Source organism: Diceros bicornis, chromosome 4, assembly GCF_020826845.1.
Source record: "Diceros bicornis minor isolate mBicDic1 chromosome 4, mDicBic1.mat.cur, whole genome shotgun sequence".
Lineage (NCBI taxonomy): Eukaryota > Metazoa > Chordata > Mammalia > Perissodactyla > Rhinocerotidae > Diceros > Diceros bicornis.
In genome coordinates, this window is record NC_080743.1 from 5,250,498 (window position 1) to 5,266,060 (window position 15,563).

General features: G+C 43.6%; 1 protein-coding gene across 1 annotated transcript in view; it reads left to right on the forward strand.

Annotated features, from left to right (window-relative positions):
- PDE4B (phosphodiesterase 4B) overlaps nt 1-15,563 on the forward strand; it is a 329,084-nt gene that overhangs the window by 220,974 nt on the left and 92,547 nt on the right. The window contains exon 5 of the mRNA XM_058538245.1: nt 5,788-5,837. Within this exon, the coding sequence (XP_058394228.1) occupies nt 5,788-5,837 (50 nt within the window). The remainder of the gene's footprint in view (nt 1-5,787; nt 5,838-15,563) is intronic.

Below are 15,563 nucleotides of genomic sequence, written 5' to 3' on the forward strand. Positions count from 1 at the left end.
CTTGAGTATCACCTTCACCAGATGCTTTCCATGAGTACCCTCAGACCATAACTGCCATATTCAGAGCTGATCCAGAGCCCATTCTCAAACTCTAGCTGAGGACCACCCCCCAAATCATGACCCTGTGCATTATCTTTAGTCCAAACCAAACTACACACCACACAGAATAGATCTCCAGCAGTAAGAAAGTTGCATCTAATGATCTTTCTTAAATCCATACCCATATTTGTACAGAGTTGATCCTCTTATTGATTTCAAGTACTTGAAACCAACACCAACCAACAGAAGTTCAAGGCAGGGCACCTCCACCACCAGAGCTTCACCAAAGGAGGCTGAGATTGCCTCAGTCTAGCTCAGGCTGAGAACTGAGTGATGAGTTTCAGCCACGAATGGAGCAGCCCGGTGGGAGCAGACTGGAAAACTGAGGGTCCATTTACGGCACTCCATTCTATTCCTAGACAGTAATACCCTCGAACAAATAAAGAAAACTGAACATAAGAATATCTTCCAGGGATGGATCCACCATACTGAAAGCGCTTTCCCCCCTACGTAGTCACTCATTTTAACAACCGACACTGTAAGATTCACGGGACTCAGATGTTGCTTTCTGGGATATTTGACTTGAGCTCCACAGTGCCACTCCTTGCCTTGAATGTAACATTTAAGCAATAATTATGTCCTTGGAGTGGTTTTCACGAGGCATCTGGAGAGTGTGGTTTATTATATGAAAAGGATCTCCCACATAGAACTATGCTTCCCATAAGTCAAGATTTCCTTTATCTTTTGGCTCTTTGCTCTGCATAAAAGCAGCCCATTGTCTGCCTGGGCTTTACCACCCAAAGGGTGAAAATCTCAAAGTTCCTGCTGAGGTGATTTCCCTGCACTTCCATGGAATGTTCCATTGAGGGCTGCTTGATTGGGCCTGTGTTTCTTGGCTTCAAATTGAAACCTATATTTCCTTTGTCCCAGGAGTTAATTTTGAAAATATGGCTTTCATTTAGAGTTGTTAATTCAGATAATCATCCCTAAAGCGTTTACTGGCTTCAAACAGACTGATGGAGAAATCACAAGTGTGGGTGCGAGTGTGATTACCAGGGACTAGAGCAGGGAGCAAGGAGGTGCCCCCACTGTTCAGCAGTGTCACTAACACCACAGACATCACCGGCGGCCATCAGGACATCATGTAACATCTCTGTACTAACATTCTTCCAAGGCAGAATTTAATCAACACGCATGTCATCTTTAAAAATAATTAATAACCGCATCAATTTTTTTCAGCGTGTATCTGAAGTGTCTTTCATTGCTTTACGTCCTTTGGCATGGTATTTAAATTAGCTGAGAATAATAAAATCTCGAGCATTCGGAGTTGGAAAGAACCTAGCCAAATTTCCTCAGAGTAAGTGAGGAAATATACGTAAAACACCTCACACAGGAGCTGGCACATTGTAAATTAGCAGTAATGTTCACTGCCTCCTGCTCTCCCCAAGTGAGCAGGAAACAGAAAGGTTCACTGAGTTGCCCAGGGCTATGCAGTTGGAAGGGGCCGAAGCCAGGATTAGGATTCCTGGCTTCTTATTCATAGTCTAGTTCTTTCTCCACTGTGCTATTCAGGGCTGGAAAGTATTACCTGCTGTGGCTGTATTAGCCTCCCTATTAATATCACCGTCTCCAGCAACCCAGGCATATAACTTCTTATGATTCTTCCATAAGTTAGGGACCATTGGAAACTGGGCAAGCAATGCCATTTTTTTCTGGCATTCATCACAGCTTTTTAATTGGCACTCTCATGCCCTATAAGCAATAATGCACCTTCCAGAAGTCATTCATTCATTTAAAACGTATTGAGCCTCTTCTTTGTACCAAGTCTTGAAATAAGTGATAAACCAAAAAATATGGTTCTTGCCTTTCCAAAGCTCACACACACAGATGCTTATGTGTATTAACAACTCTAAATAAAAGCTATATTTTCAAAATTAACTCCTGGGATAAAGGAATTTATGTAATTTGTGTAATTTTCCAGAAGTCATTGGGAGAATTGAGTGCTATGAGTAGCCATGCAATATTAAGAAAGCAGAGATTTCCAACATTTAGGGTCCCTTAGTTCAATGTCTCCTTTCACAAAAGCCTTCTTTGGAACTCAGGAAGATAGGTAAAATAAAATTATTAAAAATATATTATTAATCCAATGAATACATAATGAATACCTATATCATACCAAATATTTTGCCAATTCCAAGGTTACAAAGATGAATGAGATTTAATCTTTGCTTAAATTTCCCAAAGTCAAGTTGATGAGTCAGAGGGGATGATGGGAATTACAGTACAGGTGAGCAGTGCTCTGATGGGGCAAGCATGGAAACCACCAGAAGCACAGACAAGAACTACCCATGAGGGAAGGCTCCTCTGAGGAGGTGCTGCCTGAGTGGGGTCCTAGAACACGTGAAGGAGTTTGCCACTTATTCAGCTGAGCAAAACACACGCAAGGGCTGAGCAACAGGAGTGCGTGCCACGCTCGGGAACAGCCAGTAGTGTGTAGGACCAAGACTCCATAGGAGGAGGAAACCGGGTAAAACATTCCCACGGCATTTGACTCCCCGAGTAGTTTTCACATCAATGGTTCATTCAATCACCAGTTCACCAATATTTATGAGTTCCTACTATTCTCAGGGCAAGTTGGCGGGTCCTGCAGAGGATGTGTGAAAAGGGGTCAGAACTGGATCTGCCACCAAGGAGCCACAGATTAGTGGTGGGGATGATATGTGCCCGTGTGAGTTGTAATATGAGGAAATAACCCCAAAGGTACAAATAGAGCACCATGGGAGATTAGAGCAGGCATCATTTTTAGCTAAGAGGATGACATTTGACCTTTGAAAGTATGATTCTGACACCAGTTCTAGTATGCGGGGGTTTTTTCCCCATACATCCAAGCAATTCTATGAAACTACCTGAGTGTCCTACAATTCAACTCTATTCTGGCACTATATACCTGGAGATAGTGTCAGATCCCACAGGTTAAGGGCTCAGTCCTACAAGACTGCCCCCCACCCCCTCAGACGCCAATCGCAAGTCCAGGTTGTCACCTATGTTTCTGACGGACCAGCTATGGATGAGAGGTTCCAACGAATCCCTCCTTGGGTTCAATTAATTTGCTAGAGGTGCTCACAGAACTCAAAGAAACATTTTACTTCCTAGATTATCGGTTTACTATAAAAGGTATAACTCAGGAACAGCCAAGAAGAGATGCATAGGGTGAGGTATGCAGGAAGGGGTGCAGAGCTTCTAGGGTCTCTGAGCATGCCATTATCCCCAAATCCTCACGTTTACCCACCCAGTCCTTTTGGATTTTTTATAAAGGCTTCACTACAAAGACGTGATTGATTAAATCATTGGCCGTTGGTGATTTAAATGAATTTCCAGTCCCTCTCCCCTCCCCAGAGGTCCTGGGTGGGGCTGAGAGCTCCAACCCTCTAATCACAAGATTGGGTCCCCTGGCAACCAGCCCCCACCCTTAGATGGTGTAGGGGCTTTGCAAACGTTATCTCATTAAGATAACAAAAGACAGTTTTATCATTCTCATTACTTAGGAAATTGAAGTGTTTTAGGAGCTTTGTGCCCGGAATGGGACAAGACCAAATATGTATTTCTTTTTATAAATCACAGAAGGGTAAGTGATACTTAGATGTGTAGACTTGTGTGGGGAGAGCTTCCCTCTCAGAGGAATGGCCTGAGCAATGTCAGGAAAGGGAAACACATGTTCAGGGAAAAAGAAGTGATCGAGTTTGGCCCGGGCAAAGTATGAGTTAGTTTTTCCCTCATTCATTCATTCATTCATTCTTCCATTCAATAAGTATTTACTGAGTGCTTGGCATATGAAAGACCATCCTGGGTTCCAGGAATCCAGTAGTGAGCAAATTGTTCCCTGCTTGCAAAAAGTTTGCATTTAAACCAAGGAGTTCTATATTAAACACTAATTAGTACCTATTTTAATTACAATTTTAAAATGCTACTAACATGAAGTACAGGATGGATAAGAGCAAACAGCCAGTCAGTGGTTTGAGATGAAATGTGAGGCGGCGAGGAATTCTGAGAGATAAGCTGGGGAAAGTATGTTGAGGCCAAAGAGCAAAGGACTTTGAATCCAGGCTAAGGAGTTTGGAATTTAATCTCTTAATTTTCCCGAAAACCAGCCCTGAGTCTTAGTGCAGGTATTATCAGCAGATGGGGTAGTGGAAAGAGCATGTACTTTGGATTCAGAAAGACTTAGCTTTGAATCCCACTCACGCTGGTTATAAACCATCTGTGCTTCAACATGATTCTTAACCTCTCTGAGCTTCACTTTCCCCATTCTTCAAAGGAGATGATAATATTCCCAACGGAAGCTGAGAAGTAGCCAGCACAGTGTCTAGCAGAGAAAAGCAGTCACTGAAGGCAATTTCCCTTCCCAGATCCCACATAAAAATTTCATGCCACAGAGGGTTTCAACGTATCTTGCCCGGGATCACCTAACTAGTAAATGAGTGGTAAATGTGAACCCTGCCCATCAGACCTGCAGCTATGAGGTATGTTACCTGGAAGCTAGATTACCCCTAAGGGACCAAAAATGGATTTGGAGCACTTCAACACCTAGGAAAATAACCATATGGCCACACAAGTAGGGAGACCCTTCCTTCCCGACACCTTTGCAGGCTACCCTCTATCATTTAGAATTTGGCTTCCTTCCCAAACTTGCCTGTGTGTCAGAATTCACAAAGTAAAAAATTGCAGATTCCCAGGCCTTGTCCCAGATATACTGAAATAGACTCTCGAGGAATGGGGAAGGGAATCATTTTTAATAGCTCCCCAAGTGAGTCGGATGTTGTCTGTATTTGAGACCTCCTAGCCTAGAGTCCCACTCTCTTGCTCGCTGCTAATATCGTGTTGCTCTTTAGTGCAGCAGAGAGCCCTCCATACCAGTGGTCCTGAAAATGTGGTCCCCAGACCAGCAGCATCCATCAGCACCACCTGGGTACTAGTTAGAAATGCAGACTCGCAGGTCCCCCCAGGACGACTGAATCAGTTTCTGGCAGAAGTTCTGCAAGGTGTGAGAAGGATGGTGACAGCAGCAAAATCAGGGGGGGAGAAAGATAAAGAACAACAAGAAAGAAAAGGAGAAGAAGCCCCAGTATTTGTGGAACATGAATGTGTTTGCTTGTTTCATTTGACTCTTGATGTCAACAGGCTTGTTATGATGTAGGATAATACCCAGTTCCTCCATGAAAAAAAGACTCCATAAGTTAAGCAACCTGGATTATTGGTCCTAGTGGCTGTGTGACCTTTGGCAAGTGACTTCACCTCTCTGTGTCTCAGTTTCCAGAGGTGCACAAATGGGAGGCCTGGACTGATGGATCTCTCAGGACCCCCCTGGCTGTAACTTTCTACAGCACTGTGCAAAGGAGCTGGGCTTTACTTTTCCATTGGGGGCCTTCCTGAGCAAGCTTACCCTCCTCTGAGGGCCTCCTGGAACATGGAAACCTAAAACAGAAGGGCTGGTTAGGGACCTGGAGTAAAGGACTTCCTTCCTGGAGTGTTGGAGCATCCAGGAGGCTGTGCAGAGGGGAATTCCAGGCCATTTGCACATGAGAGAATTGCAGTCATCTACCCGTGTGTTCCAGAAGCCTGTCTTCCGGAGACAGCATTATGTCACTTGATAGCTCCTTATGACCTGGAAAAACCCCCAGTGATCATGGGGGCACAGGGAGGGAGTATTCTGGCAAAGGCTCAGGCCTTCTTTTCTCTCTGTCTCTGCAGGAGGTCCCCAGCTGCTAGTCAGCCTCCTGTCTCCAGAGTCAACCTGCAAGGTAAGCCATATCATGAGGCCTGTCTCCATGTTTTGAAAGAATAAATGTGCCTCTTATTCAGAACCTTTTGTAGAATAATAGCATCTGTTTGCATATCACGGCCCTCAAAAGTATGTCTCTTGTTGACTTTTTTCAAGTCAACTTTTTTCTTTCATTCAACGTGAAACCAAATGAAAAGCAGTATTAAATGATTTTCCCATCATATGCATGCTCGGGCTTTCAGAATGTGATGGATGTGTGGTAATGCTGCCTCCCAGAAGAGGGGCAGGGGCAGAGCTATATTGATAGTGCAACTTGATCTCAGCTTGCTGGCCTCAGCGACCCCCAGGAAAGCTAACCTCAAAGGCCCCAAGGTGCCCCCATGTTGGCCTGAGGGCCCCACAGGGTATGTTAGTGGTTTTCCTCTTAGCGTCAACTGTGGATCCCACTTAAATCTACATCCTTTCCAGGTGTGAAACCAAAGGCTCTTTCCAGGTCACAAATCATTTCTCTTGGAGATCATCCAACTTTGTTCCTCAAAGGTGTTTTTTTTAAAGAAACCTAACCTCAGATCTTTTAGTATGTGCATGTGCTATTCATGCAGCATTGAGAGCTGCAGAGAGGAAGGGCCACCTTGAAGGAACGTCATAGAGATATGTTGAACATAAATTCTTCTTGCCATAAGATGCAACCAGTTAGATGACATTTTTAAACGTGCAAAATGGAGTTTTTCCCCTTGAATCTGTCCCCACTAGTGTAGCAGTGGTCTTGAGTAAAACGACAGGAGAAAGAAGTAAGATGATCTCATGCTGAGATCACTGACACCTCACGTGGCCTCGTCTGCTCCGTGCTGTTCTCCTCCCTGTATCCTTGCCCGTCCTCCTTCCTCGGATGCTGTGCTCTCTTGCTGGTATCACGGCCATAAGAACCTATAACGGAAATAATACAAAAGCCCAACTTTTAAAAGAAAGGAACAAAGGCAGTCGGTTCCATTGGCTCATTGGCTTCTGAAGTATTTATGGTACATGCTTTTAAAAATATTTTTTATGAGAAAAAGATTGAGAACAAGAATAAAAGTGAAAGGAAGATATTAAGTAAAGGCGAGTTTACCTCGAGAGCCCCATGATATGAAACAGAGAGAAGAAAACAGTACTCTATCTGTGGACTTCAAAAACCTGGTGTGCTGATGTACTATTCCTTTAGAAGTTTTATCAACAGAAACTAAATGAGTGTTTTAACATATAACTGGTGTCACATACTTGGAGATCAAAGGAGGTGGTTTTGAAACTCCTATCATTTTGTCATATTGGCCCCCCAGTGAGACATCGTTGCTCAGATTTGTTAGCCAAATGTTCTGAGATGCTTTTTGACATCAATTTGAATATTTAAACTATGTTTTCTTTTTCTTGTAATAAATACTGACAAACATTAGGAGAATATGTGATATTTATGGTTCTATAAATTAGCTCATTAGCCAAAGATGCTGTTGAAAAGATCATTATTGGCACAGTAACCACAGCCTGCACACTAGAGAATCTTTTGCTAAATTCTTTTTAAAACAATGGAGCAAAGAAATAACAATACCACTTAGGCAATTTGTTTTTGTCTGTCTTTGTGGCAAACTACAAAAATCCTGGCTTTTCACTGGGAAGAGAATGTAGTGATACCAATTATTACGTAATTACAGGTTTCAAAATCTTCTTAACGCTTAACCACAGTCAGAAAAGGAAGGAGGACACACACATCCTGTGTTTTGTTCTTATTATCAGCTTGAATAAGTCAGGCAGATTTTTCCTGTTATTTTAATATTTATCAGCATATGACAAAGAGGTGTATTTAAATAGGAACTTTAAAGGGGAATGAAAAATAAGTGGCTCAGAGCAAACAGAATTGAAAGCTGGAGTGCTGCTTTACAAGATGATTTTTTGTGATACTAAGATCAGGTTTTCATTTATTAGCACTGAAGTTGAACCCATGCATTTCAATCGAAATCTAAACTAAAAGATACGAGAACCCACAATAATTTAAACGTTTAGCAACAATCCAGTTTGTTCGGAAAGCCTGGCTGACTTAGGTAACTATATTCTTGTATAAAAGCAAGTTTGAGAGACAGAGACAGAGAGAGACAGAGACACAGACGGAGAGACACAGAGAAAAGCCAAATCTTTTTAAAAGGCTTTTTTTAATGCATCCAAATGAAGGAAATGCAATTCATTTTAAAAGCTAGTTGTCAGAAACCGTGGTTAAATTGCTACATTTGCTCTTACAAATTGATCATTAACTGAAATAATTCACGAGGGAAATCAAAGCACATCTTTCGGTCTATGGTACCTTTCTTCTCACTGTTTAACCAAGCTTATTCTTTTCAGCTCTCGTGGTACAACACAAATTTCCCTCTTCTGCAAAGACATCCTAACTTTTTAAAAACACAGTGTAATTGCTCCTTTTTTTGTGCTATGGCAACAATTCCATTCCAGGGTAGACTGAGGCTTATGTGTCTCCTGCACTGGAGCTCGGAAGGCAGGGCCTGCACCCTACTCACCTCTCTATCACTCAGGATGCTTTGGCAGAGCTATTTTCACATAGTAGGAAGACAGTAAGTGTTGAATTGACCAGGAGAACTACACAGAGTTTGGAGACTTTATCTTAAGGAAAATGCTCATAAATTAAATTTTAATAATGAGTCAATATTTTTATCTCTATGGCTATGAAAATTATGCAGTTGTGTTTTTTTACTTTTAAAAAAACACCAGTTATTGCATTGAAATTAAAAGATGTTTGAAACATACTCTATAATTAGTGTGGATATATGGGTTTTGAACAAAAAGAGTTAAATCTAAAAAGTTGACATTTTGCACTTTGAACAGGAGAGCCAGAGTAAAGTAATGGAGAATTTAAAACCCAGAAAGTATAGCAGTGTGGAAATCATGTGCCCCCACATTAAGGAGAAAGATGCAGTGACTCCTCCTGGGGAGTTAAAAATGCAAATGCTGTGGAGTTTTATGAGCATCTCAATTTTTAGCACATTTTGCCTTTTCACAAGCATAAATTCCAGGCTTTTTCTGCATGATGCATAAGGATTGGAACAGAAAAGGAAAAAAATAGAATAGAAGAAAGAACACTCAAAAACAAGCCAGGAACTTGGGTTCTATCATCTGTGCACATTCAGATGGGAAAATTGAAGTAATTCTCAGGATTTCAGACCTCAAAACTATTTCAACAGAAAAAAATCAGATAATTGAGGAAAATCAATGTGTGTATATGTGTACATTTGTGAATGTGTGAGTGTGTGTGTGGTGTGTATGTGTGTGTGTAGGATAATTGTCCTACTTTTTGTACCCATCCTATCCCTTGCTTTTGCATGCATTTCAGTAGTGATTACAGGTATGTCATGAAAGTAAGAATATACTGAAAGGATAAATTATTCAAGTGCTCACTGCCTTTACAAAGTGATTCTTTGCTTCACAAAAGGATTAGAGAAGTATTGCTTTCAATAGCCAGAACCTCTGACTCATATAAATGTGACTTGACTTATAATAATAGGTATCATATATACATACAGCATTTTAGCATCCAAATCGATGTGTAAGATGGGATGTTCTATACAAATTTTCTTGCTCCACAATTTACCAGCAAACATATTGAGCAGGAGCATCATAAGTGTAACAGATCAGATGTTATAAAGAACACCCCCCAAGTCCATGGGTCATCAGAAATGACAGCAAACATGTCACAAAGTGACTAGAGAATTGCCTTAGGACTTCAGGCCAAATTGCTGCAGACCCAAAGTCTCTCCCACCCTGGGTATCTGCAGCCTTGGTTTATGGTGATTTTCAACATCAGTCACTTAGATGTATTTCAAGAAAAGCCTGTGGACGGAGAAATAGGATGAGGTAATATAGGGCTTTCCGGCAAGTGTGAAAGAGGTTGACCTAAGTCAGAAACAGACTTAATTAATATTCTTCAGTGCTCATGGGAATCCATTTCTTCTAATATGTGTCCAGGCCATTCTGGGGAGGGAATGACTCTTTACTGTTGGATGACACAGAAGAAGAGGTTTTTTCCTAAGAAGCCTATTGCTCAGTATGAGTTTCTCCCATATCTTTGCTTGATTATGGATATCCCCCTGGAGGTTCGTGTGGTTGTGCCATAGGCAGGGGCTATTCGAGGAGTGGACACAGGGCTTAGTGAGTTATCTTGGAGCCTAAGAAATTCAGAAAGTCATGGCATTGATTTGGTTCTCATTCTTTGCCATAGCTGCCAGGGCCTAGGATGAAAGACAGACTGGGCGTGCGCAAGTACAGAGCTCTCTGAGAGCCGGTCTGTGTCAGATGACTGGGAACGAAGCCCCACAGAAGCAGGACGTTTGCTGGGTTTCTACATTAAGCAAGAACCGTCAGGCAGGATTACGACACTTATGGACAGATACGAATAAAATCAATCCTGTTACCAAAGGCTGTGGCCACTCACGATAAAGGAGAGATTGGAGGGAAGGAAAAAGAGAAAAAACCAGAAATACCAAATTACTTTTTCTTCAGTGTTCTGAATGTTCTGTGGCCTGATTTGCGGGATAATTGTCTAATTTCTCACCTTGAGTGTTCAGGCAGCCTGCACACAAAACCATAGGGCAAATGCACTAGAAAAGCTCCAGTAATTCTGAGAATAATTCCCCCAATGGTTGTTTTGTAAGAATTGCTTTTGTCTAAAACAGCCCTTTTGTGAAAGTTTACCCCATAGCATCAACATTGAGCTATTTATATTGATTTGCAATTATTTCATATATGTTTACAATTAAGTCAAAAACATTGGCAAGTTGACTGAAGTGCGAATAGTCAAAATGTTACACTTGAGCAAACGTTGCCAAAAATAAAGTCCTGCTCATTAATAGCTATTTCACTACTTCAAAATTAATTTCTAAATTTAGTGTGAATGTTTCTTCGTATTAAACGGAACCGATGAGACCTGCAGCATCTCCTCTCTCTCTTGCTGCCTGAAGAGTTGAGTTCGTTCCGCACTAACTCCACTTCGTGTTTTTGTACTGCTGAGAAACACCATCCACCCCCCACCCCCAAAGTTGGAATCATGCATGTTAGTAAGTATTTCAGTTATGCTATTGACGTCAATGGAGTCATTAAATAGATTGCTGGCCCTCCCAGAGGCAAATCACTGCCAGGGACCTAGATACAGACACGTTTTTTCAAAGACAACCATCAGGTTTTGCTCTGCAGTAAGCCAGAGAAAGGAAAAAGTTTATACTGTAGCAGACCTATCTGCAAACACTGTTTCTTTCTTTCTTTTGCATTTAAGTTCCGGCCTTTCTCTCTCTTTGGTTACAGTAGGCTCAAGTAGATGCCCAGATATTGTTGCCTCAATGTTTTGTGTGCAAAATCATCTCCTGTAATTGAGACCAAGAAGGGAGACACCCCACTTTTAAAAATGTGTCTCACCTTTAGCTCTACATGGCCCATCTTGATGTTTATTTGGTGGCATAAATTGTCTAGGCAAATCTCTATTGTCTGCCAGTAAGTCTGTGTTTGATATATAGTTCCCTGAATAAACAGTATCTTCCAAACACACACGCACACATGCACGTACACACAATTTTGTCCTTTCTGCCACCTCTGTGTGCCTTGTAGCTGCAGCCCCTCATTTATGAATCACCCTTTCTTCAGCCTGCACGGTGCTGTGGCACCAGGGCTCCGAAGCGAAGGGTGGAGGAGGAGGCTGGGAAGAAAGATTCGCTTCTCTCAGCTGCCTGTCTGCAGAGCTCCCGCAGGAGGCAGGAGGCTGCCCACGTGCCTGCGTCCTCCCAAACCCCAGCTGCTGCCCGCTGCAGGCCTGGGCATGCAGATCCCAGGTGTGTCAGAGAGATCCCTTCAGGAAACATCTGTCTCTCTGACAGCTCTATTTACCTGGCCAGCCCCAGGAGTCAGAGCCAAAGATTCACCTCACACCTGGACTCTTCTGCCTCCCAGGTTCATGGTTAGGCAGCCATCTTGAGCAGACAGCTTTCCGCAGAGCTGGTTGTCAGAATCCCCATGTTGGTGTTAGCACTCATCTCCCTCCCAACCCCTGTGCCTTCACTCCCTGCACACCCTCACCTCCTTATCGTAAGTATGTGTGTGAATGCCAGACATCTATCTGGCCACCTTTGGTAACCCCTTGGGTTCATCTGGAGGCCCAGCTCCACCCGCCCTCCACCATTGCCCCTCATCTCGTGTTCCTGGCTTTGAGTAGCACTTCACTGTCCCCCCTTTTCTCTCTCTCTTCCCCTTCCACAGTCCCCTTCTTGTAGTCTTTTCTCTAGTCTTTCCCCACCCCCTCTTCAGTTCAGTGCTTCATCCTCCTATGCCTAACCCATCGTGGTGGCCCTCCAACTTGGTTTATTGTCCTGAGTCTTCCCCTACTCCCATCCACCCTCCATTCTGGTACTAGAATTATTCTTCTAAAACCCGGTTCTGGTCATGTCATTTTCGTAGTTTGCTATCCTTTGCCTTCAGGATAAAACCCCCATTTCTTAGCAGGTATGTGAAGTCCTTCAGGATTTTGCTCGTAACTCCTTCTTTGTCCCCATCTCTCCCTTTAACCCCTGTCCTCACGCACAGCTGATGGCTGATGTGCGTTGAACATCCTGTCCCTCACATATGCCAGGCTCTTCTTGCCTTCTAGCCTTTGTGCATGCTGTTCCCTCTGCCTGGGCTGCCCTTTCCCGAAAATATCATTGACATGTGTGAACATGTGAGCTGAAGCTCAGGGATTTTCTTACATTGCCATTGTGAACAAGTTCTTTATCCTTACTGATTCTTGGATTCTGGAGTCAGAATTAAACTAAAGATATAGTCTGAATCCAGGGCCTGCTACATAGTATATGCTTAATAAACACTAGTTCCTTTACCCATTCCCATCTGGAAAGTGCATTTTTTTATCCTTCAAGACTCAGCACATATGCCACCTTCTGGATGTGCTCCCTGCAACTCATCCAAAATTACTCTCAATTATTATCTTAATTATTATCTCAAAATATCAATTTTGCAATTGTCACATTATGCTGTATTTAATTTTCTCCCCTTCTAAACTAAGAGTGTCCCAAGTTCAAGTACTAATCTTCTTTTTTTATATCCCCAGTTTATAGCATATGACCTAGAACGTAGTAGATGCTCAGTAAATGTATGAAATGAACAAATACAGAGGAATGTCTGCCCAGGACTGAATCGGAAAGCACTAGAAAGGGACGGAGGCTCATATGTGGCTTTGTTCAGGCTTGTCCAAGTATCTTCCAGTGCTCAGGCCTGTGCACAATGCTGATGTCCTGGCTAATCTTGACTACACTCGACTTTCTTTCACACGCACACACAAATGACAAAATGTGACTAGCTTATCACACCGTCTAATGCTCTTGGTGCCTAGCCTAGTGCCTGGAACAAAGTAGGAATTCAATTAGTGTATGAAATTGGGACTCCCAGGTCAATCCCTCAGATGAGTTACTTTTTTGAGACTCAGTTTTTTTTCTTTTTGCTGAGGAAGATTTGCCCTGAGCTAACATCTGTGCCAATCTTCCTCTATTTTATATGTGGGTCACCACCACAGCGTGGCCGCCATTGAGTGGTGTAGGTCCGTGCCCGGGAACCAAACCCAGGCCACCAAAGCAGAGCACGCTGAAGTTAACCACTTGGCCACGGGGCCAGCCTCTGAGACTCAGTTTTCTTATCCGGAAAGTGGACATTTTAGTATTCTATCTCATAAGATTGCTGTGAGGACCAAATGAGGAAAGCTGCGTGTGTGGTGGTTAAGAGTGAGGACTCTGGAGCCAGACTGCCTCTTTCCAAGCCCAGCTCCACCCTGTGTGACCTGGGGACAAGTTACTTACCTCTCCGCGTCCCAAGTGCCTCATCTCCAAAGTTGGGATGGAAATCGTGTGTACCTCACATGTTGGTTGTAAGGTTAAATATATAAACATGTAAAAAGCACTTAGAATAGCTCCTAGCACTTAGGAAGGTCAGTATTGGCATCAGTATTACAGTATTATTTGTGTCATACAGCTTCCCATAGTACCCAGCACGTGGCACGTGGTCACTGTGTGAAGCTAAGAGCCCAGGCCTACTGGTGTCAGTAGGAACCAAAACAGAAAGCCTTGTTGAGATCTGTCTAAGACGCTCTGATCTACTTCCCTTCCATAGCAAGTCAATCTAGAAGGCAATCTTTCTTTGAAGCTTAAGATTCTTTTCTGCTGAAACGGTAAAAATCTGATTATATGGAAATAGATTTGGAGCTGAAGGTAGGATTCTCCAGGACATACAGGAAAAGCGACAGGGGCTGGAAGGAGAATGGAGCTGATACCAAATGTCAGAGGACAGTACACAGGTCTGGCTCTTTCTCTTGAAAATAGAGAGCAAAGAACACCCAGTTAGGATTCTGATAAACTGGGTCTCGGCTAACTGAGAGTTTTCTTCTGCATAAGCCTGAGAGGACGTCACTTGATAAGATAGAGTGATTACAGCTGCACAGCGCATTATAGCCGTATTTGAAATCCACGTTCAGGGCATGGCACACACCTGCACAGGCAGAGGTTTTCAACCCGGGGCTCAGCAGAGTAGCAGCAGGAGCTGGTGCAGAGCTTCCAGCGGAGAACAGATAAAACCCAGCAGAGTCCAGCCTGAGGGAGGGCTCGACTCCTTCTGGAAAGGCTCTTACGCCTTCTCTCATTACTTCTGGGAAGCAGACAGCACCCTCGTACCACCTCCCCCCTCTCTCCTCTTCACTGGAGAGAGGGAGATGAGAAGGAGGTCAGGGTTGGCCTAGAGAAGAATGAATAGGGACATTGGGAGATGAAGGAGGAAGGAAGAGGAGCGTTGAAGTTCCCGTTTCTCCCTCTGGCATCCCCAAGACCGCATGATCCTGGGGGCAGGGTGAATTCTGCTTGCTTGCTTCTGATCAACCCCTGGCCAGCACTTTATGGAGTGGCCTCCAGAGCTGTTCTCGGAAGCCAGGAGCATTTCAGGGAACAGTCTTTCACTCAAGAGAAGAGAAACAAAGCAGGGACTGTCCCCTTGAAATAGAGAACAGGCAGCAGAACTCACTAGATCTTTTCTTAGTTTATTGTCTTCACTTACTCCAGCCAGAGCTGTTGACAAGTACCAAAAGCGACCACTCAGAGTTTTGTGTTCTTTTCCTACCCCTCTTTGGCTGTGTCTGAAGAGTGAGCTGGGGCCATGGCGATGGCCCAGTTCATTTGATCCGGGGAGGCGGCCTGGTAATCAGATAATGTGGTCTTTGCCCCACCCCCTCAGGTGAACTTCGGGCTTCAGGTTTCTAGGGTCTCTTCAGGTTTCTAGGGTCTTGTCTGGCTAGTGCAGCTTGTCTGGTAAACTAGATGTCTTCCAAAGCCCCACATGCCTGCCTCTGACTGCAGGAGAGGAAAGCAGCTAGCAGTTCTTCAACCCCCACCATGTGCCAGGCAGGGTGCTAGGCCCTCTGCATGCATCCTCTCACCTGATTCTCCCAACTAAACTGTCTGGCAGATATGAGTGTCCGTGTTTCATAGATGCAGAATAGGAGGCTCAGGGAATATTTGGGGCTTACTCAAGACCACAGGGTTAGTAAGTGATCAAGTCAGAACCGAAACCTAGGTCTGTATTTCTTGAAAACCCATGCTCTTTCCTCTAGGCGAGACCACGCTGTCCCTGCCTCCACCCCACTGTAAACCTCGGATGTTAAAACTAGCGGAAAGGGGGATGGTGAGAATTTCAC